This window comes from Mytilus edulis, chromosome 9, assembly GCF_963676685.1.
Source record: "Mytilus edulis chromosome 9, xbMytEdul2.2, whole genome shotgun sequence".
Taxonomy (NCBI): domain Eukaryota; kingdom Metazoa; phylum Mollusca; class Bivalvia; order Mytilida; family Mytilidae; genus Mytilus; species Mytilus edulis.
The window spans coordinates 21145652-21167652 of record NC_092352.1 but is presented as its reverse complement, the minus strand read 5'-3'; the positions used below and the strand labels follow the sequence as shown (position 1 = coordinate 21167652).

General features: G+C 33.4%; 3 protein-coding genes across 7 annotated transcripts in view; 1 reads left to right on the top strand and 2 right to left on the bottom strand.

The window, feature by feature from the left end:
- Positions 1-22001, bottom strand: part of LOC139489648 (leucine-rich melanocyte differentiation-associated protein-like) — a 511226-nt gene that overhangs the window by 74792 nt on the left and 414433 nt on the right. The gene's annotated exons all lie outside the window — the stretch shown is intronic.
- Positions 1514-3841, bottom strand: LOC139487790 (uncharacterized). The gene is made up of 2 exons (XM_071272882.1): positions 3595-3841; positions 1514-2861 (listed from the first exon to the last, which is right to left on the bottom strand). Exon 2 carries the CDS (start codon positions 2746-2748, stop codon positions 1516-1518), a length of 1233 nt encoding a protein of 410 aa, XP_071128983.1. The 5' UTR covers positions 2749-2861; positions 3595-3841; the 3' UTR covers positions 1514-1515.
- Positions 12955-21332, top strand: LOC139487793 (interferon regulatory factor 1-like). 5 transcript variants are annotated; one of them, XM_071272888.1, is made up of 11 exons: positions 12963-13123; positions 14193-14972; positions 16728-16993; positions 17397-17591; positions 17831-17946; positions 18376-18514; positions 18921-19025; positions 19326-19378; positions 19636-19735; positions 20272-20363; positions 20799-21332. In XM_071272888.1, exons 3-11 carry the CDS (start codon positions 16747-16749, stop codon positions 20829-20831), a joined length of 1080 nt encoding a protein of 359 aa, XP_071128989.1. In that variant the 5' UTR covers positions 12963-13123; positions 14193-14972; positions 16728-16746; the 3' UTR covers positions 20832-21332. The 5 variants fall into 5 exon arrangements, with proteins under 5 accessions (XP_071128990.1, XP_071128989.1, XP_071128993.1 ...); XM_071272889.1 differs by lacking the exon at positions 14193-14972 and having other exon boundaries at positions 12955-13123; XM_071272892.1 differs by lacking the exons at positions 12963-13123; positions 14193-14972 and adding an exon at positions 15945-16053.

The window sequence follows — 22001 nt, the reverse complement described above, 5'->3', positions numbered from 1 at the left end:
AACTTGTTCTAGATGCGAAAGATGCTCTTCAAAACTCCTACTAAATACCAAAATATCATCCACATAAACTAAGACAAATTGCCAATTGAGACCACGTAAAACATTAGACATGAGCTGTTGAAAACTTATAGGAGCGTTTTTAAGACCAAAAGGCATTCTGAGAAATTCATAGACACCATTGCGAGTTATAAAAGCAGATTTATGTCTTGTTTCCTCATCCATCTCGACTTGCCAAAATCCACTGTGAAGGTCGAGACAACTCAGAATTTGAGGCTGCACCTCACCAATCGTGTCAAATACGTTTTCTAGCCGTGGAATTGGAAAGGACGAATTTTTTGTTTGAAGGTTCAATTTTCTAAAGTCCACACAAAATCTGTACTGCTGAGGCTGACCCGGTGCAGTTTTCTTTTTCACTAATATAACAGGTGAATGATACTCACTAGTTGATTCTTTGATGATGTTGTTTTTCTTCATTTCTACCAAATGCTTTTCTGTTTCTTTATGCATATGAGGAGACTGGTTATAGAATCCCATTTTGACTGGCCTGGAATCCCTAAAAGTTTCAATTCTGTGCTTGTACCTATTAGTAAAACCTAATTCAGATAAATTAGTAGCAAAAATATCTCTATATGAAGCTAGAAATGTCTGCATTTTCTGTCTCTGCTCAGAATTCAAATCAGATGTGCTGAAATCAAAATTAATAGGTTCCTTGGCTTCCTTAGTTTGCTGTAAACTAGCAACAGATGGCATGTTATTATCTAAATCATGAATACAATTTGAATCGATGTCTGATACAGAAGCAAGCACTTTTGTTGCGGGAATGTGTATTTTCTGATTTGTAGGATTCATCAATCTTATGACCGCTCTTTTCTTAATAATTTTGATCAAACATTTAGCACTCGTAAGATTGGAATCCGCTAAATTACTTACTGGTTCCAAAAGAACTATTTCTCCTGAATTTCTTTTTGAAATTTTGACACCAACATTCATTTCACAAAATGGAGAAATAGTGACAGGGTAATACGTTCTAGCAAGACCAGTACTAGACGTCTGTATCATACATACTTTAGGTATATCTGCATTTTCTTTATCTGGTACCTGTAATACACTTTTAGAAAAATCAATATTAATCTTGTTTGCATGTAAAAAATCCCAACCTACTATAAAAGAATGATGTAGCCCATCTATAACATAAACATGATAATTAAAAACAGCACCTTTAAATGAAATTGGTAAATTAACTTTTCCTAGCACTTGTAACCTATGTCCACTTACACCTTTAATTGATGGAATATCTGATTGCGAAAGTTTATCAGAAAGGGCCAACTTGCTGTAAAAATCAAAACTACAGCAAGTAATTTCTGCACCAGTATCAATCAATGCATGTGTTTTTCTGCCATTGATATCAATAATTGAAGTATTTTTCTGCATAGGCAATACCAAATTTACCTCTGCAAAAGAATTTCTACCTCTGTGCCTATCCTTTGACAAATGCCTAGGGACAGGCGCGAATCCCTAGCGGTGAAAAGGGGGTTTTTGACCAGATTTTTGTGAACCTCTGCATTTACGACCATAATGCCCTATCTTATGACAATTAAAACACTCTTTATTTCTTGCTGGGCAATTAGTACCACAAAACATACCACAATTTTCACATGAACCATCATCTTGTTGTTGTTGTTGCTGCTGCTGGTGATATGGATTCTGTACTGCTGCTGGCATCGGTTGGCTGTACTGTTGTCCATTATACACTACTGGCTGTTGTTGAATGTACTGTTGTTGCGGTACAAAAGCGTGTTGTTGTTGGTAACCCTGTCCTTGTCGATAGTTTGGTCTTGGTTTGTTGTACCTGGGTTTGTTCTGTTGTTGAGGCTGGTTTGGTTTTGCCATGTTGATCGAGGTATGCAGTCTTCTAATTTCCTCTAATGGTTCCTGCATCTTGGCCTCCAGTATTGCTGCAATCGTATCAGCAGTTATTGACGATGCTGGTACAAGTTGTTCGGATTTTTCTGCATTTTCTGCAATTGCCCGTAACTGTTCTAAAGTATTTGGCTTTGGGAAAGTGTTGTGGACTGTTTTCCCTATCTCCCCTCTGAAACCTTGAATTGCAATGCCTATCTTTATGTTGTCAGGAATGTCCTGTCCTGTGGTTTTTTCTTGTAATCGCGCCATAAACTCATCCACTCTTTCGTTTTGGCCTTGTTTCAATTGAAGAATGTTAACATCAAACAGCCCTTGTGATTTTTCAAAGCGTTTGAAAAATTCATCCTTCAATAGCTGTAATGAATTATGCACAGTTTCTGAAAGTGTTGCAAACCATTGTTTTGGAATACCATCTGCCATAAAGAATGGGAAGGAATTACACTGTTGTTGTTCGCACATTTTTTGTATGAGGGTCCATCGTATAAAGTATCCCCACCATTGTGATGCAGATGATTTCCCATCATAATTGTTGAGGTTAATTCCTGAAGGCATGTTCACACTTACTTCTCTAATCACTTGGACTACTGCAGGTGTTGATGATGTTGATGCAGTTGATACTGTTGATGTTGCTGTTGATGCAGTTGATGTTGCTGATGCTGTTGGTGTGGTCAAGGTTGACGTATTTTCTATTAATAGGACAGGACCTGTTGATGTTGAAGCTGTTGACGTTGAAGCTGTTGTCTCTGTTGCTTGTTGATGCACTCTTGCTTCTGGTCTTATAGTATCTTGACTTCGGAGAAGGTAGCTATTCAGTGGTGCTGGCATTTGTATGGTACTGATGTTATCTTCTTACTTGTTTGGGACTAGCTTTGGATCTTTCGGTCTCTCCACCAAATGTTGTACCGACTTTCTGTGCTGTGTCTGATGACTTTTAGCACCTGGTGTAAAACAAGAGAAAGTTCTAGTAAATATTGATGTTTATTATTTGAAATCAGTAATCAAAGTGCTACAGATTTTACACAATAAAATAGCAAGTCTCACTTGATAATAAATTTAGAATTTCACAAATGAACAAAATTAAGGGACATAACTCTATGCAAATTTTAACTAATTAAACAAAACTTGCCCAAACTCTATTTTATCAAGTGAAACAGCTTTACAAAACTTTACGTACAGGTTAATGTATAATACAATATGTTAAATAAACCGAATCATTTCAACTAAAAAGGATATTTATTTTCAAATGTTTTGTATAATAATTTGTTGCTATGGAAACAATAAACTTTTAAAATTAATAAAATCATTGCCATACTATCTTAATATTTAAACGCATACAATCTAATACCAAATACAATTTATTCTGAATAAATTTGTATGTAGAATAACTTTGCATAATTCTTAACAGTAATTACTCTTATTGCAAAATATTAAAATAAAGAATATACCCATGTTGCTTAGCAACAAACATGTACTCCTGTCACGAGTTCCGTGTATGTGTGTAATACAATAAAATTAACTAAATTCAATTTAAATTTAAGTTCAAAAGTCAATTCAAAATGTTCAAACAATTTTGTAAACAAACTGAAATCTTGCGAACAAGTGTCGCTTACCATAACCTATTTTATGAACTTAATATATAATTTATATACAAAATATAATAACACAACTTACAGAATAATAAAGTAGAAAATAAGGTTTCATGTCTTTGTTATTTAGCTTTCGATTTAACTCAATAATCATTGCTTTATCAACAAAAGACATTTCTCCCGGCAAATAAAAATTACAAATTATCTCCCCTGGACATTATAATACTTAAAAGTTAATACGGATACAATATGAAATATTTCCGGACTTTAAATAAACTTTTAAAAATAACTATTATAAAATTAACTAAATGTTTCTAAACATAGAATAGATTTGAATTAAATAAATTCTCGAAACGTTTCTCAATTGTTTACATAAATAAAGCATCGCGTCCTAAGCGTAACCAACATAAAAATAATTAATCTCAATGGAAACAAATAAAATCTTTACAAAATATATACAAATAATTTAAGTGAATTTCTTAAATGAATCTTAACTTTAGTTAGCTTTTCCAAAAATATAAGGTAATTTAAACTCTTTAATTTAAATAAAACAAAAAATACAAAAAATATATTTCAACTTACCTGGTGTAAAACAAGAGAAAGTTCTAGTAAATATTGATGTTTATTATTTGAAATCAGTAATCAAAGTGACCGTTGAAAACATAGATTGTTTCCATGCGGGCGTGGTCACATGATCACTGATTTCTTAACTTTCTCCTGTTTTCACCAATCAAAAATTACCTTGTAATTTAGCTCCCTTGACCACAACCTATTTTCACTGGTTGGTCAATAATCCAGTCATGGGTGACAGGTGTTATAAACAATTTCACACATGAGTAATAGGAAAAGGTTGTTTAACAAAAGCCTTAATTTACATGTAAGGTACATAATCCAAAGTAAATAATTTAGCACTTACATGTCTCTTTGTTATCCGTCTTAATTACGTAATCTAAATATTAAAGTTGTATGTCATTCTTCTTTATCAAAAATTAACATTCCAAAAATAATGTAACTTATGTAAGGAGAAATTTTAGAAAATAAAATAAAATTTAAACTTCAAAATACTTTAACTCAAATTGTAAAAATTGAATAATTTTCACTTAAGTTTTGGTCAAAATTATGAATTGCCAAAGACAAAATTTTAATATAACATCATTTTAAAAGAGACAGGCTTGATGTATGTAATCACCAATTGATCAACGGTAGACGCTGTAAATAGTCTTTAAAAATGTAATAGTTAAACAGATAACTGCAACGACACACTAATACAGTCCACAAGCGAATCATGTATTGCTTTTTAGGCATTTGATTTTAAGTAAGACTGACGGAACAAAAATTAATTTGACGTCTACAAAAATCATCAGAAATATATTTGTATTGTCTGATGAAAGAAATTACACGTTATAGTTCCATGGACACAATCATAATATCACATAGACACGTATATACCTTCAAATTGCCGTTATTTTTCAGTCAAGGTCGTTAAAAACTTCCATTTGTTGTTGTTTTTTTTTCTTCAAAATCACGACTGGTCATACAGACAAAAAATCTGAAATCGCTACTAGAATACAGTCAGTTTTAGACTGATCGTACAGTAATTTATTTTGGGTTCCTCAAGGAAAGCATATTTTTTTATTTGAAATACGAACATTCTACTTAAATACGGTAGGAATATTGAAACAGTATATATTTTACTGTAAACTGATGCAAATATTCGCAATAAAAGATTATCTGCTTTGTACTACGAGAGCAAAATTGTCAATCGATTTCACTTTTTTCTATGAAGTTGGTGTGATGCACGCGAATATTTTATATTCTACTGCATGTTTTTGTTACAGTTACTCATATTTATGATGTTATACATACATTTAAGATGTGCAAAACACTTTATAGATATAGGAGTAAACAAATGATGAGAAAAAGCACCAAAACAAAACCGTTCTGTTAGCCAGTTTGAAATCCTCGCTTCGAAAATCGCGACTTCCGGATAGCGTACAGAATAGTATCTACACTGTGAAATTGGTATCACGTTGTCATCAGTGTCGTCCGAAGACACTTAGTTTCTGGACAATAACTTTAGTTTAAGTGAATTGACATCTATGAATTTCAACACAAGGTTTGAAACCACAAAAGAAAGGTTGGAATTGATTTTAGGGTTTTTTGATCCCAACAGTTTAGGAACGAGGGGTCAAAATAAGTTTTTCTAGTTTCCAAACAATATTAACTTGTGTGTAAGTGTATGGATCTTTCTGAAATTGTACCACAAGGTTCCATACCAAAAAAGGAAAGTTGGGATTGATTTTTGGGGTTATGGAACAAACTGTTGAGGAATTAGGGGCAAACATCAAAACTTTTCTGGGGTTCTTTAATATGCTGCATCTATCCGTGTCTTAAGTTTTTAAATTGGTCCACATGAGGTCCAAAGGGTCCAAAATTAAACTTTGTTTGATTTCATCAAAAATTGAATTATTGGGGTTCTTTGAATTGGCAGATCCAGGGGGGAGGGGTCCGGGGGGTTGGAACCCCCCTTTTTTGGCGGCTTAATGCATTTGAATGGGGACATATAGTTGGAACATCCCCCTTTTTGTCCTGGGTTGGGAACCCCCTCCCCCTTTTTGAAATGACTAAATCCGCCCCTGCTTTTATATGTCGAATCTAACTGTGTACTAGTGTTTAGATTTTTAATTTTGGGTCTCGTTTTCAAATTGGTCTATATTAAGGTCTAAAGGGTCCAAAATGAAACCTAGTTTGATTTTAACAAAACTTGAATTCTTGGGGCTCATTGGTATGCTGAACATAAACATATATTTAGATTTTTGATTATGGGCCTAGTTTTCAAGATGGTGCAAATTGGGGTCCACAATAAAACTTTGTTTGATTTAAAAAAAAAATGAATATAAGGGGTTCTTTGATATGCTAAATCTAACCATGTGTTTAGATTTTAGATTTTTGGGCCCTGTTAACAATTTGGTCCGTATTGAGGTCAAAAGGGTCCAAAATCAAACTTTGTTTGATTTCATCAAAAATCGTATTATTTGGGTTCTTTGATATTCCGAATCTAACTGTGTTTTTATACGACCGCAAAAATTGAAAATTTTTTGGTCGTATATTGGTATCACGTTGGCGTCAGCGTCGTCGTCGTCGTAAAGTAAATAGAAATTTATGAAATTTAAACACAAGGTTTATGACCACAAAAGGAAGGTTGGGATTGATTTTGGAAGTTTTGGTCCCAACAGTTTAGGAATTAGGGGCCAAAAAGGGCCCAAATAAGCATTTTCTTGGTTTTCGCACTATAACTTTAGTTTAAGTAAATAGAAATCTACGAAATTTTGACACAAGGTTTATGACCACAAAAGGAAGGTTGGGATTGATTTTGGGAGTTTTGGTTCCAACTGTTAAGGAATTGGGGGCCAAAAAAGGGCCCAAATAAGCATTATTCTTGGTATTCGCACAATAACTTTAGTATAAGTAATTAGAAATCTTTGAAATTTAAACACAAGGTTTATGACCATAAAAGGAAGGTTGGGATTGATTTTTGAAAGTTTTGGTCCCAACAGTTTAGGAATAAGGGGCCCAAAGGGTCCAAAATTAAACTTTGTTTGATTTCATCAAAAATTGAATAATTGGGGTTCTTTAATATGCCGAATCTAACTGTGTATGTAGATTCTTAATTTTTAGTCCCGTTTTCAAATTGGTCTACATCAAAGTCCAAAGGGTCCAAAATTAAAATAATTTTGATTTTAACAAAAACTGAATTCTTGGGCTTCTTTGATATGCTGAATCTAAAAATGTACTTAGATTTTTGATTATGGGCCCAGTTTTCAAGTTGGTCCAAATCAGGATCCAAAATTATTATATAAAGTATTGTGCAATAGCAAGACATTTTCAATTGCACAGTATTAAGCAATAGCAAGAAATCTTCAATTGCACAGTATTGTGCAATAGCAAGAAATTTTCAATTGCACAGTATTGCGCAATAGCAAGAAATCTTCAATTGCACAATATTGTGCAATAGCAAGTATTTTCAATTACACAGTATTGCGCAATAGCAAGAAATCTTCAATTGCACAATATTGTGCAATAGCAAGTATTTTCAATTACACAGTATTGCGCAATAGCAAGAAATATCTAATTGCACAATATTGTGCAATAGCAAGAAATTTTCAATTGGAGTTATCTTTCTTTGTCCAGAATAGTAGTTGAATCAATTTAAATCATTGTTTTATACAATATACAATGTATATTCACTTTTACTACCAACTGATAAACTAAAACAATCTTTCCATTCAGTGATAACAAGCACTTTTTTTACATTTCAATATTTTATGATGTATTAAAATGAGTAGTTATTGTTGCAAACTCCATTAGTAATTTGAATTGAGATCAACTTTGGAATAAGGGAAAGGGGGATGTGAAAAAAAGGGCGGGTTCAAGTTTTCTCATCTCAGATTTCATAAATAAAAAGAAAATTTCCTCAAACATTTTTTTGAGAGGATTAATATTCAACAGCAAAGTGAATTGCTTAAAGGCAAAAAACTATTTTTAAGTTTATTAGACCACATTTATTCTGTGTCAGAAACCTATGCTGTGTCAACTATTTAATCACAATCCAAATTTAGAGCTGAATCCAGCTTGAATGTTGTGTCCATACTTGTCCCAACCGTTCAGGCTTCAAACACTGCGGTCGCATAAAGCTGCGCCCTGCGGAGCATCTGGTTAGATTTTTAATTTTTGGTCCCGTTTTTAAATTGGTCTATATTAAGGGCAGGACAATAGACAAAAAAAACCACAACAGAATATTAACTACAACGTAGAAAACTAAAGACTGAGCAACGCAAACCCTGTCCAAAACGGAATGCATGTCACTAATGCAAAGTTTGGTGACTATGTAGAACTTACTAGTATCTCTATTCCATCAAACTTGAAATAAAAGATACAACAGATACAGTTAAGTTCGCCTTACATCATGGCATACCTTACATCTAGAAATTGACAATGAGGATTGGTAGATAACAAATCTTTACGACAAAAGGGATGATTTCAGCTTCCCAATTGTAAACTTTCCATTACTATGTAGCATCGTTTGCATGGACTATATGTCACCCAGTTGATACAATATTCCAGATCGTGCATTTCCTCTCATGATTTCTTACATAGAGAATTGCTGCCTACAAGAAAGATATTTAACCAAAATGTTTAAGTTAATATCATCCCTTCGAAATTTTACGGAAGCCAACACGAGTTGCTTGATCGATATTGAATAATCTGTTTCACAGATGACAACTGATATGTTTCAACTACTAAAGCATCAATATCGTACTCTTGTCATTCGATTTAACCTACCAAATTTAACTTATCACCTGGCTTGTACTTACATGAGAAACACGACGGGTGCTTCTAGTTAAGCAGCATCGGCATACCCTTCCGGGTACATGCATTCAACTCCGGTTTTTTTGGACAGGGTTCGTGTTGTTCAGTCTCTAGTTTTCTACGTTGTAGTTAATTTTCTGTTGTGTTTTTTTGTCTTTTGCCATGAAATTGCCAAGTATTTACTTATGAGTTTGTATATCCGTTGGGTATTTTTCGCCTCTATTTTTGATCCAGCTTATTCCAGTCTCATATTGTGAAAGGAATAAAAGATTCAGTAGTAAGGAAAATTTTACAAATGAAACGAAACAATACTATCTTGACCATTTCGCAACTGATAGTTGGTGTTGCTTTACATGGAGGGAAAATATTACAATAGTAATCTATCTGCATGGTGTATTTTTTTTTATGAATAAAACATAAGGAACTTTCTTCGTCTCCTTTAAGTTTAGTTTCTGTGCCAACCTCAGACCTGCGATAATTTAAAGTTGAAATCAGTTTAGTGAAAATTGGAAGACCTGTTACAATACACGCGGCTACCAATTGGATGTTTGCTAATTTAAGTGGATAGCATATTATCCCACACTTCCGTGGCATAATAGATTTCTAAAAGGTTTACAGGGCGCTGCTTGATACGTCCAGCAGCACAGTTGGGGGCAAGTATGGACACACTATTCAAGCTTGATAAAGCTCTGGATTTGGATTGTGATTAACTATTTAACATAACATAGGTATCTGACAGAGAATGAATGCGGTCTAAGAGCTTGAAAGAGTGGATATTAACCCATTATGGTCAAAATCTAAAATCATACATGGTTAGTTCAGCATATCGTAGAAATCCAAAAATTCAATGTTTGATGAAATAAAACAAAGCTTAATTTTGGACCCTTTGAAACTGAACCAAATTGATAACGAGGTGCATATCCAAAATATAAATAGATTAAACATATAAAGGAATATATGTTCATCTTTTTTGGATTCAAACAATGTTTAATTTTGACCCCGATTAGGACCAACTTGAAAACTGGGCCCTTAATAAAAAATCTAAATCTGCATATTAGTTAACCCAAAGAATTCATTTCTTTTTTACAATCGAAAAAAGTTTCATTTTGGACCATTTAGACCTCAATGTGGATCAGTTTGAAAACAAGGTCCAAAATCAAAAATCTATATCACACGGTTAGATTCAGAATATCACAGAACTGCAAGAATTCGATTTTTATTGAGATTAAACAAAGTTTCATTTTCGACCCCTGGACCTTTAACATGGGTCAATTTGAAAAGGGGTCCCAAAAAGTATCACGGGTGTGTTCTAGTATATTCAAATAAATTGAATTGGATTGGGCAACATGCATAGTCTATGTAAGTCCTCTCCACAAAACAAGGTACAATATATTACAGTCAAACAAAGCAACACATATACACAAACATAATGACAACACAGAATTAATTTTCAGGTTAACTCAGATTAAAAGTATGACTATTTTAAAAATGCTTCATATTGTTAAAATAAAAAACTAGAGGCTCTAAAGAGCCTGTGTCGCTCACCTTGGTATATGTGAATATTAAACAAAAGAAACAGATGGATTCATGACAAAATTGTGTTTTGGTGATGGTGATGTGTTTATACATCTTACTTTACTGAACATTCTTGCTGCTTACAATTATCTCTCTATAATGAACTTAGCCCAATGAAAATTGTTAAAAATTGACTATAAAGGACATTAACTCCTTAGGGGGTCAATTGACCATTTCAGTCATGTTGACTTATTTGTAAATCTTACTTTGCTGAACATTATTGCTTTTTACAGGTTATCTCTATCTATAATAGTATTCAAGATAATAACCAAAAACAGCAAATTTCCTTAAAATTACCAATTTAAGGGCAGCAACCCAACAACGGGTTGTCCGATTCATCTGAAAATTTACGGCCAGATAGATCTTGACCTAATAAACAATTTTACCTCTTCAGATTTGTTCTAAATGTTTTGGTTTTTGAGTTATAAGCCAACAACTGCATTTTACCCCTATGTTCTATTTTTAGCAATGGCGGCCATCTTGGTTGGTTGGCCGGGTCATCGGGCACATTTTTTAAACTAGATACCCTAATGATGATTGTGGACAAGTTTGGATTAATTTGGCCCAGTAGTTTCAGAGGAGAAGATTTTTGTAAAAGATTACTAAGATTTAAGAAAAATGGTTAAAATTGACTGTGAAGGGCAATAACTCCTAAAAGGGTCAACTGTCCATTTCGGTCATGTTGACTTATTTGTAAATCTTACTTTGCTGAACATTTTTGCTGTTTACAGTTTATCTCTATCTATAATAATATGCAAGATAATAACCAAAAACAGTAAAATTTTCATAAAATTACCAATTCAGGGGCAGCAACCCAACAACGGGTTGTCCGATTCATCTGAAAATTTCAGGGCAGATAGATTTTGACCTGATGAACGATTTAACCTGCGTTATATTTGCTCTTAATGCTTTGGTTTTTGAGTTATAAGCCAAAAACTGCATTTTACCCCTATGTTCTATTTTTAACTGTGGCGGCCATCTTGGTTAAATGGCCGGGTCATCGAACACATTTTTCAAACTAGATACCCCAATGATGATTGTGGACAAGTTTGGATTAATTTGGCCCAGTAGTTTCAGAGGAGAAGATTTTTGTAAAACATTACTAAGATTTAAGAAAAATGGTTAAAATTGACTGTGAAGGGCAATAACTCCTAAATGGGTCAACTGTCAATTTCGGTCATTTGACTTATTTGTAAATCTTACTTTGCTGAATATTTTTGCTGTTTACAGTTTATCTCTATCTATAATAATATGCAAGATAATAACCAAAAACAGTAAAATTTCCATAAAATTACCAATTCAGGGTCAGCAACCCAACAACGGGTTGTCCGATTCATCTGAAAATTTCAGGGCAGATAGATTTTGACATGATGAACGATTTAACCTGCGTAAGATTTGCTCTAAATGCTTTGGTTTTTGAGTTATGTCAAAAACTGCATTTTACCCCTATGTTCTATTTTTAGCAATGGCGGCCATCTTGGTTGGTTGGCCAGGTCATCGGACACATTTTTTAAACTAGATACCCCAATGATGATTGTGGACAAGTTTGGATTAATTTGGTCCAGTAGTTTCAGAGGAGAAGATTTTTGTAAAACATTACTAAGATTTACGAAAAATGGTTCAAAATTGACTATAAAGGGCAATAACTCCTAAAGGGGTCAACTGACCATTTCGGTCATGTTGACTTATTTGTAAATCTTACTTTGCTGAACATTTTTGCTGTTTACAGTTTATCTCTATCTATAATAATCTTCAAGATAATAACCAAAAACAGCAAAATTTCCCTAAAATTACCAATGCAGGGGCAGCAATCCAACAACGGGTTGTCTTATTCATCTGAAAATTTCAGGGCAGATAGATTTTGACCTGATAAACAATTTTGCCCTGTCAGATTTGCTCTAAATGCTTTGGTTTTTGAGTTATAAGCCAAAAACTGCATTTTACCCCCATGTTATATTTTTAGCCATGGCGGCCATCTTGGTTGGTAAGCGGGGTCACCGGACACATTTTTTAAATTAGATACCCCAATGATGTAGTTTCAGAGGAGAAGATTTTTGTAAAAGCTAACGACGGACGACGACGACGACGGCGGACGACGGACGACGGACGCCAAGTGATGAGAAAAGCTCACTTGGCCCTTTGGGCCAGGTGAGCTAAAAATGAAAAAAAGTTTTAATAGGATGCAAAATATATTTTATACTTGGTTTTGATGTTGTTTGGGGTGAGACTTTACTCGACTTGGAGTAATGAGAGTTTGGATGAAACTTTTGGTGTATGTAGACGATAAGTAACTGTCATGTTTGTTAGCAGGCGTGGTCAACGTACACAATTTTTTAACAAAATATCCTAATGATGATTGTAGCCAAAATGCAAGTGTGGTTAAATTTGGCCCAGTAGTTACAGAGGATAAGATTTTTTTGTAAAAGTTAACAGACGAAGACGAAAAAGACGGACGTCAAGGGATGAGAAAACACTTAGTCCATAAAATAAGTCGAATATAAACTAGGTACAGTTGTTTTTCTAAATTGTATCGAGATAGACGGTATTTAAGTTTACGCAAACAATCAAAGTGAGGTATAGCATTGTTGATTCATTTTGCGTGACCACCGAAAGTTTATCATAGGTGTAATGACTTGCACTTATAGGGATATTTGTAACATTTAAATCTGGTAAGTCGAAATTTTAGAAAACATAGTTTTGGTTTAATCAGGATTTAATGTTTAAAAATATCTTCAACCCAATTATTTTGTATTTTTAAAACGTAAACATATACGCAGCTTTTTTCCATTTATAGTTATTATTTTACCATTACTCGCAAATGAAAGTCATGATGTATGTATCAAATGTAAGAAAATTGTTTATTGTTTAAATCTAACATGTCTATAAAGGTAGTGGTATTTTCAGAAAATGCATTTGTTGAATAATGTCTGCCTGCTATTTATAAATCTGATCCGTCGTAATTAACCCATAGAAAGATGGATTTAAAAAAAAATAGATTGGATTTAAAGTACTTATATTATTTCTTCGATGGAATTTGAACCACAATATCTAACCCCGGCTCCCAGGCTTCAACATGTTGTTGTGCTTCAGATGATTAAGACCTCATGGTTTCTCTGAGCAATAGTTTGGGGATCTGAGCTCCAATGAAATGGTTCGGATTCCATGCCCAATTTCTGAAACGCAGATTCATTCAGGGCTCCGACGTACCCGTGGAGCTAGTGTATTACCTCCCTATTCGAGTGTTTGTGACTATATTTGGATAGACAGGTCACTGGTGTGCAAGACCATATGTCCGTTACTCTTGACCATGCTCATTTTGATTATTTATTAGAGACTAGCGTTATTCATTTTTCCAAAGTTTTAAATAAAAGAAACATGTTTAAAATTTTCACAACAATAACCTGATCATCCAATCTTCAGGAAAATTATCCGACGCACAAATTCCAACTATATTTGTTATATAAAGTTAAGATAAAATAAGCATTTTATTAATCTAACTCAAGAATCTAGCTATCATTTTGTACAACAACAATATGCACAATAATTCATGATCATTTAATTATTTGAATCTGAAAATACTTTAAAAACTTGTGGTTCATTTCATGGAACAAAACAAAATAGATTGATATTAATTCAAAGGAAAATTCAAAATACTATCCCGAGTCGTCATAGTTATTCAAGTAGACGCCTTTTATCAAAATTATCAAATCAATCTGATTTTATTCTGTCTTTTTGTAGCTGAGAATAATGTTTACTGCTGAAGCAGATGACACAACACAATAAATACAACAATATCGCACTGCAGACAGGCAGATAAAAAAAGAGTATAAAATTGAGAATGGAAATGGGGAATGTGTCAAAGCGACAACAACGTTGTACCCGACCATAGAGCAGACAACAGCAGAAGGGAACCAACGGCTGAATTTAACACCCTTTACAAATACAGTATCATTTATATCTAGTTCATTGTCTGTGACATAATGCATGTGTAAGGCCTCCAGAGTACTCTTTCTAGAAATCATGTAGTTGTCCAAGAAAATTCAAAATTAAAGACTCCTTTTTAGTGAAATAATGAAATGAATACAAAAATAACGGGTTGCAATTTTCAGTAAAATTAGTCGCCAAAATTCCCACAAAGTATATTTATAATAATATTTAACCATCATATGCATCTAAAAAACATAATGAAAATGTTTATTGATCAGAAAATGAAATATATAATGAATCGACGACACTCTACATGCTCCTGCCCAACCAGATGTTGCAATCCGATTGGGAAATTCATTACCTATTTATATCAATGTCGTGGCATTTATTTTTAGCAACAAAAATGGATTTCAGAAAACCATAAGTTCTATTTAAAGGTAAACTGTAAATTAAGATCTATAAATAAACTGTGTTTTCCCAATGTAAATTCTCGGAATAGACGAAAAGAGGTCACATGATCTTATTCATATATATTTAGTGCCGTTTAAATCAGACAGTATACATTTTCAATAGAATCGTCTTAGCTAAAAGGTAAGAAATTTTATTCAATAACTCTGAAAATGTCTTTGTTTTATTTGTTTTTGGCATACTGCTTATATATATTCAACATGCAAGTTTGCTTAATAAATAAGCATGGCAAACTTCGGCATAGAGAAAACAAAATCCCCATCTAGAGATGGGAAAACACCTTTTAAGTTTTGCTTTCAGTTTATAATATTTTTCAGTCGCTCGCTCGAACTGTATACAATCGACGCAGTTTGTTACATCTACTGTCTAGTTTCTTAATTTTTGGCCTGACTGGTTGATGCATTCTACGAAGACAGTTAAGAAAAAACAACTCTCTGTTTTCTCTGGGTTTTTTAAGAAACATTCTAGCAATAACAACATGATTGAGTTGACATTCTAATGTGTTGAGGGGTATTTTTCAGAGGCGGATTTAGAAAAAATTTGGTTGCTTATATAGGGAATCACTGAAGCGTGACTGGAGTGCGCCCCCCGCCCCCTTTTAGGCAGTCAGTGGGCCCCCACTTATGAAAATTTCTAGATCCGCCAGTGTTTTTTTAAAACTATTTTGTCACGTCGAAAAATGGTCCTTGCACGCTCTTTGAAATAAGCTTGACGTGTCAAATATGCTCTAACATTACATGTAATAACAATGATAATTGTAATGATTTTATGGTTCTGATCCTGCCTGGAATTAAATGTATATGATTTTTATAGCATGAAGATAATAACATCTGTCTGAACTTTTTTTTAATGTTTCATTTTAGTTTATAAAAATGTTTTTCTGTTACAAATCATGATGTATAGTTTTATGTGTACATGTTATGCTGCCCATCAAGGGCCCTTGATTGGAATAATAAATATTCTTATTCTGTATAACATGGCTTGATAATCTAAACAAGTCGGTCAGAAGTGAAACATTAATTTCGTATGTTCATATGTGGGGATATACTATATACCTGTGGCAATTTATAAAGACATGAAATTTTTTTAGATATGACACCTTTAATTGTTGTTATCGCATGTTCATATTAGATAGTTTTTGAAAAATGAAAAATTCATGGAGGCATTTACTATTTATTTCAACGATTATGTCGTGTAAACAATGGTGGGTATTAATAATACAAGCATGTATTACTTATACATGTTTTTACGTCTCAACTATACCATACGTGGAAGTTTAAACCTATTTAGGCTATGCTGGTGACTTAACAATACTGTCATCTGATCTGTTCTGGCCGATATATTTTATTGACTAAGCATTTTATATCTTAACAAACACTAACGTAAACTGGCAAGTAGCCAGCCTTTAAATTTATAGATTTTATTGTTATCAAGGCCGACTTTGGTCGGTAAAAACTTCCTGGTTGAGTATGGAAGTTTAAATAGGCAGGTAATTTTTTTTATTGTGCGTGCATAATATTGTCAACGGATACGTAAAAAAAATCTATATTTACATCGGTTTGTTTAGCTGAGCATGCAACAAATTTAATTTAGGTATGGGGGTGGGGATTGGGATGGGATGAGAGGATTGATGTATCGCACTACACTGCATGGTGACCAACCTTTGTGCAAAGACCATGCATATTTGAACATAAAAATATTTTCATTTGCAATTAAAAATTTAATGTCATTGGGTTTTCTTTGTGTTGTTATTTTTTTTTTTATAAATGATACACATACAGTAAGATCTTAAAAGTTTTGATAAATAAGCACAGCTTTACTTTATTGGTAAAAAGTTGAAATTGGCAGTAAGACTTTAAATTCAATTTTACGTTTCAGTTTAAATTAAATCACAACAATGAAGAAGAGTCACAAAGGAAGCAGTCGGCATTCACTTGGAGCTGGAAGGAAGCCTATCAGGCCAATTGAACGACAGAAAATGCGCCCTTGGTTGTACAACTTGTTACTAAATGAGGACGTCTTGAGCGTCAAGTGGGAGTCGAAAAGAGAGTCTACATTTAGGATTGCATGGAGGCATGCAGCAAGACAAGGCTGGAACCCACGTGATGACGCTGATTTGTTTGAACGTTGGGCCAGACATACAGGTATTGTTTCTGGTATTTGCAAGTGCGGATAGTTATAATGTTGCATTTTACCACAGGCACTTTTTCTCAGAATATTTTCCCTATACATGCACGACATACCTAATTGCTCAACGTGATTTTCTTCCTTTGCACAGTTCTCATGATGCGTAGTTGCTTACTCTTTGTATTTCACGTTTAGAGACAGCATCATAGTTACCATAATTAGAAAATGTGTACTTGATCTGATCTGGTCTATATACAAAATTTGAAGTAATTAATACAGTAAAACAGTCCAATTCAAAAATATGCCAATATTTAAGTGAGAGATTATCTCATTACATGTACTGGAAACTTAAAATGGGAACTTTTTGTTTAAGAATTACTTCAGAAAGATAGAAGAAATATGTTTTACTCGTTTTTTTAGGGAAATTCATGGACGGCGACGATCCTGATCCTAAACGATGGAAAGCTAATTTCCGTTGTGCTTTGAACAGCCTTCCCGATGTTGAGGAATTGAAAGATAGGGGTCTGAGGAAGGGAAACAATGCGTTTAAAATCTACAAATTTCTAGACGAAAAGAAAATGAAATTAAAGAGAAAACAAAACAATCAGTGTAGAGGTAATTATAGTTACAAATATATATTAAATTAGCTTTTAGTGAATTAATTTAAATCTTACGAAATATGTATTGCCCGCTCTTTTTCTGTAGGTCACAATCTTTCTGTACCACTGTTTTAAGAGTTTGCCACACTTAATTAAACACCCTTTACAAATGCAACATCACTGATATATATATATTTAACTTACAAATAATGTCATGAATTGTAATTACTGATAATTATACATGTTAAATTACAGAAACTGAAAGTTCCCCTAAAAGAGCATCTAAACGACTACAAGATAAACCATGTCGTCGTTTTGCCGACAGTGAGTCGGATGAGGACGAGGAGGAAATGTCGGAGGATTCTGATGAGGTATGTGTATAGTTTTTGTATAAATAAACTACTTAGTAACTTGATTCTAGAAAATATGAAATTCAAAAACAGGATAAGGAAATTTCTTTCTTGACAGGACATGTTCGGTCTTTCCAGTGTTGATTTGAGGTTTAGGCTTACAGTGGCGGATCCAGAACCTTTTGTAAGGAGGTGACACGGACTGGCCCACTTCAGTCATGTATCAGTGATTCCCTATATAACCAAACAAATGTTTCTCACAAAAGGGGGACCGGGACCTCCAGCCCCTCCGGATCCGCCTATGGCTTAGACGACAATCCAATTATTTGCTTGAAAAAAAACCAGTATTTTATAAGATGCATTTTTAAACATTTCCCCCTATCACAAACGACTATAACGATATATTTGTTACTTATAAATATATGGTATATGATTTTTTTTTATTTGTAGTGCCAGTCCCCAACACGACGAGATTCAGATGAAGTATCGACCTCTGGTTCTGAGCCAGAGCTGATTTCAGAACGGTATAGTCGCTTTTCAACAGACAGCAATGAACTTCCTGTGTTTGAAAAGATTTGTGGAGAATCTGGTACGTAATTTCTGTCTTAAACAAGTGACAACATCGTACGTAATCTTATCTGATTTTTATTTCTTGTGTTAAGGTTTGTGTGTATAGTTCCCAGTGATCCGTAGACACGCGCGTACTTGCACATGAGTAGAGGAAATTTGACCGGCCATGAAAAGATAATTGTCAGTTCATATAGTTTTTTAAAAACTTTTAAAAAAAAAACTCGTTAAGTCTGAAATTTTAGTTTGTCCTTGAATGATGTAATGTAAACATGATAATATCTTAGGTATTTATTTAGAGGGAAAATCGATTAAGAAACCATGGGTTAATTTTACCAGAAAAAAGGCTGAACAAAACAATTTTTCTGTTTGTATGTCATTGTTAGTTTGTTGTGATTTAAACGTCTTTTTTCCTTTTTCTTCTTCAGATTTATCCATTTTCAAGCCTGAAAACAAGTGCCATAATTTTACCTATAATCAAGGATATATTACATTACCGGACACCACTATGGCTATTTATAATACACAAAGCGGTAAGAATATTGTCAATTTTGAAATATGTCAGAAGCAGAAGTTTTTTCTTTGATATTCAATTATTGGGGTAAAAGTCAAGTGGTTGAAATAGGAAAAGCAAAACCAAAACTTTGGACCTCTTATATGACGCGCGATTGCCTACAGGAGGGTTGCTTTGTTGAAATATAGATACTTGATTGCCTAGAAGTACTGCTTTGCTGAAAAAAATATTTTAATTAAAAATTGTTTTAACAAAAATTTCAATGATTTATTTGAAACTGTTTTAATCTAAAATATATTGTTATTTTTTTCCGTTTCAGATGATGACAATTGTAGTACAGAGAGTGATATGACGGAAGAAGAATTAGTTGAGGTACTTTTCATTACATGCCATTACATTGATTAACTTATTTTGTTCGCATGCTTTGGGATTATTTTTTTTTTATTTAAGTTTCAGGAATCAAAAAAGTGTTTTTTGAGCTTCTTCTGCAGAAATGTTAATATAAAGCCAAATAATAATACTCAGTACATTTTTTGCACATACATTTCATCAATTCATTTAAATGATTTTGCCAAGGACTGTATATAGACCAAGTGCTATATTTCTAAACAGTTGTTATATATTTTCAGTTAATTTTGAATGTAGAAAGTCCAGGAGCCAGAGAGATTGTTGAGATTAAAGATGAACCAATTGATATTTGGTCATCTGTGGCAGCTGATGTTACCATTGGTAAGTAACTGTATTGTCTCATGTGTACACCACCAATACCCTTGTATTTATACTTGAAACGATTGCATGAGTCTAGACCTGCTAAACTTATGGCCGTATAGTACACTCTCCTCCACCCAAACCATATCAATAAATGATATATCTAAGTACTCTTATGATTATCAATACAAAGTATCCATCACACCCCTTGTGATTATGAATTCAAAGAATCCATCATTCCCGAGGTTGTGCAGGTAACTGTTTTCATTTAGAGTGTTAAGAAGAGGATCAAGGACTGCACAAGATAACAGGGTTCATGTTCAACTTTATTATTAAGTAATTTTGATATCTTTCAATGGCGTTAGCTTTACCTTAACATTAACTGTAAGTTTTCGCAAAAGATGTTGATAAAAAAAAAATAGGTTCTTCTTCCTGTATATTAAATATTTTATCCCTTAATTTGTAAAAGAATATGAAAAAGCATAAAAATGTGATAGATTGTCCATATAACATCTCATTTCTAAAAGCTGTTAAGTTTTGTGATGTTTATCTTGTAGGCGAAGACATGGATCAGGATTTGTTAGATGGTTGTGTTATAAATGAAACAGAAAACGTTGTTACACAACAAATCACGTTTGGTGGTGATATGGTAAGTTTATACACACTTACTATATTGTTTTCTAAAGAGGGTTCAAGATTGAGGGAAAAGGGGGTTGGAAAAAAGAGGCTAAATGAAATTTGAGTGCATGCAGCTTGATGGAGGCTTGGCAAGAAAGCTGATACGTAAAGATTCGCGATGTAGATATAGAAGATAGCTGGAGTATTTAATAAAAACATTGAAAACAGAATAGCAGTTGGTATATGAAAGAGGACAGAATGGATCGGTCAAGGGAGACAATTTATATGAAGTGTGGGTTTATTTGTTGATATTCATTGCAACAATTAAATATACCAATGGGAAAAGTAAGGTAAATGAAAATTTGCAAGCAATAATGGTTAAATTTAGATGTCTATTTCTCCTTTTGTTATGTATGATGTCTCAAGTTTTGTTGACATAAACTTATGCTGTCTATTATATTTTCAGGGTTACACATGTCTGGATCTTTCATTGATATGAACATTGATGTGATTAACTTTGGTATCGTAGACAATCAAATGTTACACATGTATGTGACTGTACTATAAGGCGTGCTATCACAAGAGAGACTTCTGTGATATATAGCAATTCAATAATATGACTTTTCACCTTGTCATACTTAACCTTATACTTGAGAGTTTGAATTCATTTTACCTCCGGGCAAGCAGTCATTAAACAAACGTATGAATACGGAGATTCGGGAGTTGTGCACGGAGAAGGACAACATTGGACGATTTATAATTTGCTGTAGTTTTTTATTCATCTGAATTGGATATTAACGTGTGATGATGATACTATTATATTCATTATTCATAATCGTCATATTAACTTGTGCAATGTGTGAATATTTCATTCTGCCTAGTCATAAAAGGACCAGCACTTCATGTATCAGAGTACGATGATATGACCAGACAATGGACCTTTATCATTCGTGGTGCAAAAGTGTAGTAAAATGTAGTATCAATAAATTATTAAAAAAAATATTTGATTTCCCTTTCTTACAATTGCCAAAAAAAATGAAAATTGAAATGTACAACAATTGTCAAAAAAAAAATGAAAATTGAAATGTACAGAGTCCCTACAGATAGCAAATGCGTATCTATACCAACATTTCTAACACATACACACATTCCATAAGGACAAGTATTTTGATAACTTTTTAACCGCTTCCAAACTTAATAAGCATTTGGTGATTAGATCATAAACAATCAAGAAAGGAATCAAAGTAATATTCGTTTTGGTAACTTGTTACGATTTTTCTTTACCTGCAGGAGAGAGAGAGCTAGGTTACTCTTTTTCCTCCCTAACACAGATGTATTCATGTAGTTGAAATATTGATGCTGCGTACTACTACTACCACCAAAAACATCCATTCAGTATGAGGAAAAGGACTTCATAGTTGTGGTTTTTGAAAGGAGCAAAAACCCTCCACAAAAATGAAACATTATTAAACGAAAAAGCAGGGTTTACAATCACTTATATATACTCCTGGCTGTGGGGAAGAATTCCTTCTAAATCAATGGATGAAATTATTTAATTGACACATTGAAACCACCTAACGTACACCTGGAATATTAAATTGAACAAATGTATTGAAATATTCCATATAATAACAAATAAGGAATCCATATCCTTCGGCACAACGTCTTC

Bases quoted from the DNA above. Each gene is read 5' to 3' on its own strand.
- LOC139487790 (XM_071272882.1), bottom strand. From the start codon at position 2,748: ATGCCAGCACCACTGAATAGCTACCTTCTCCGAAGTCAAGATACTATA.
- LOC139487793 (XM_071272889.1), top strand. From the start codon at position 16,747: ATGAAGAAGAGTCACAAAGGAAGCAGTCGGCATTCACTTGGAGCTGGA. The intron at 17,592-17,830 runs GTAATTATAGTT...GTTAAATTACAG, and splicing joins ACAAAACAATCAGTGTAGAG to AAACTGAAAGTTCCCCTAAA. The intron at 20,364-20,798 runs GTAAGTTTATAC...TTATATTTTCAG, and splicing joins TCACGTTTGGTGGTGATATG to GGTTACACATGTCTGGATCT.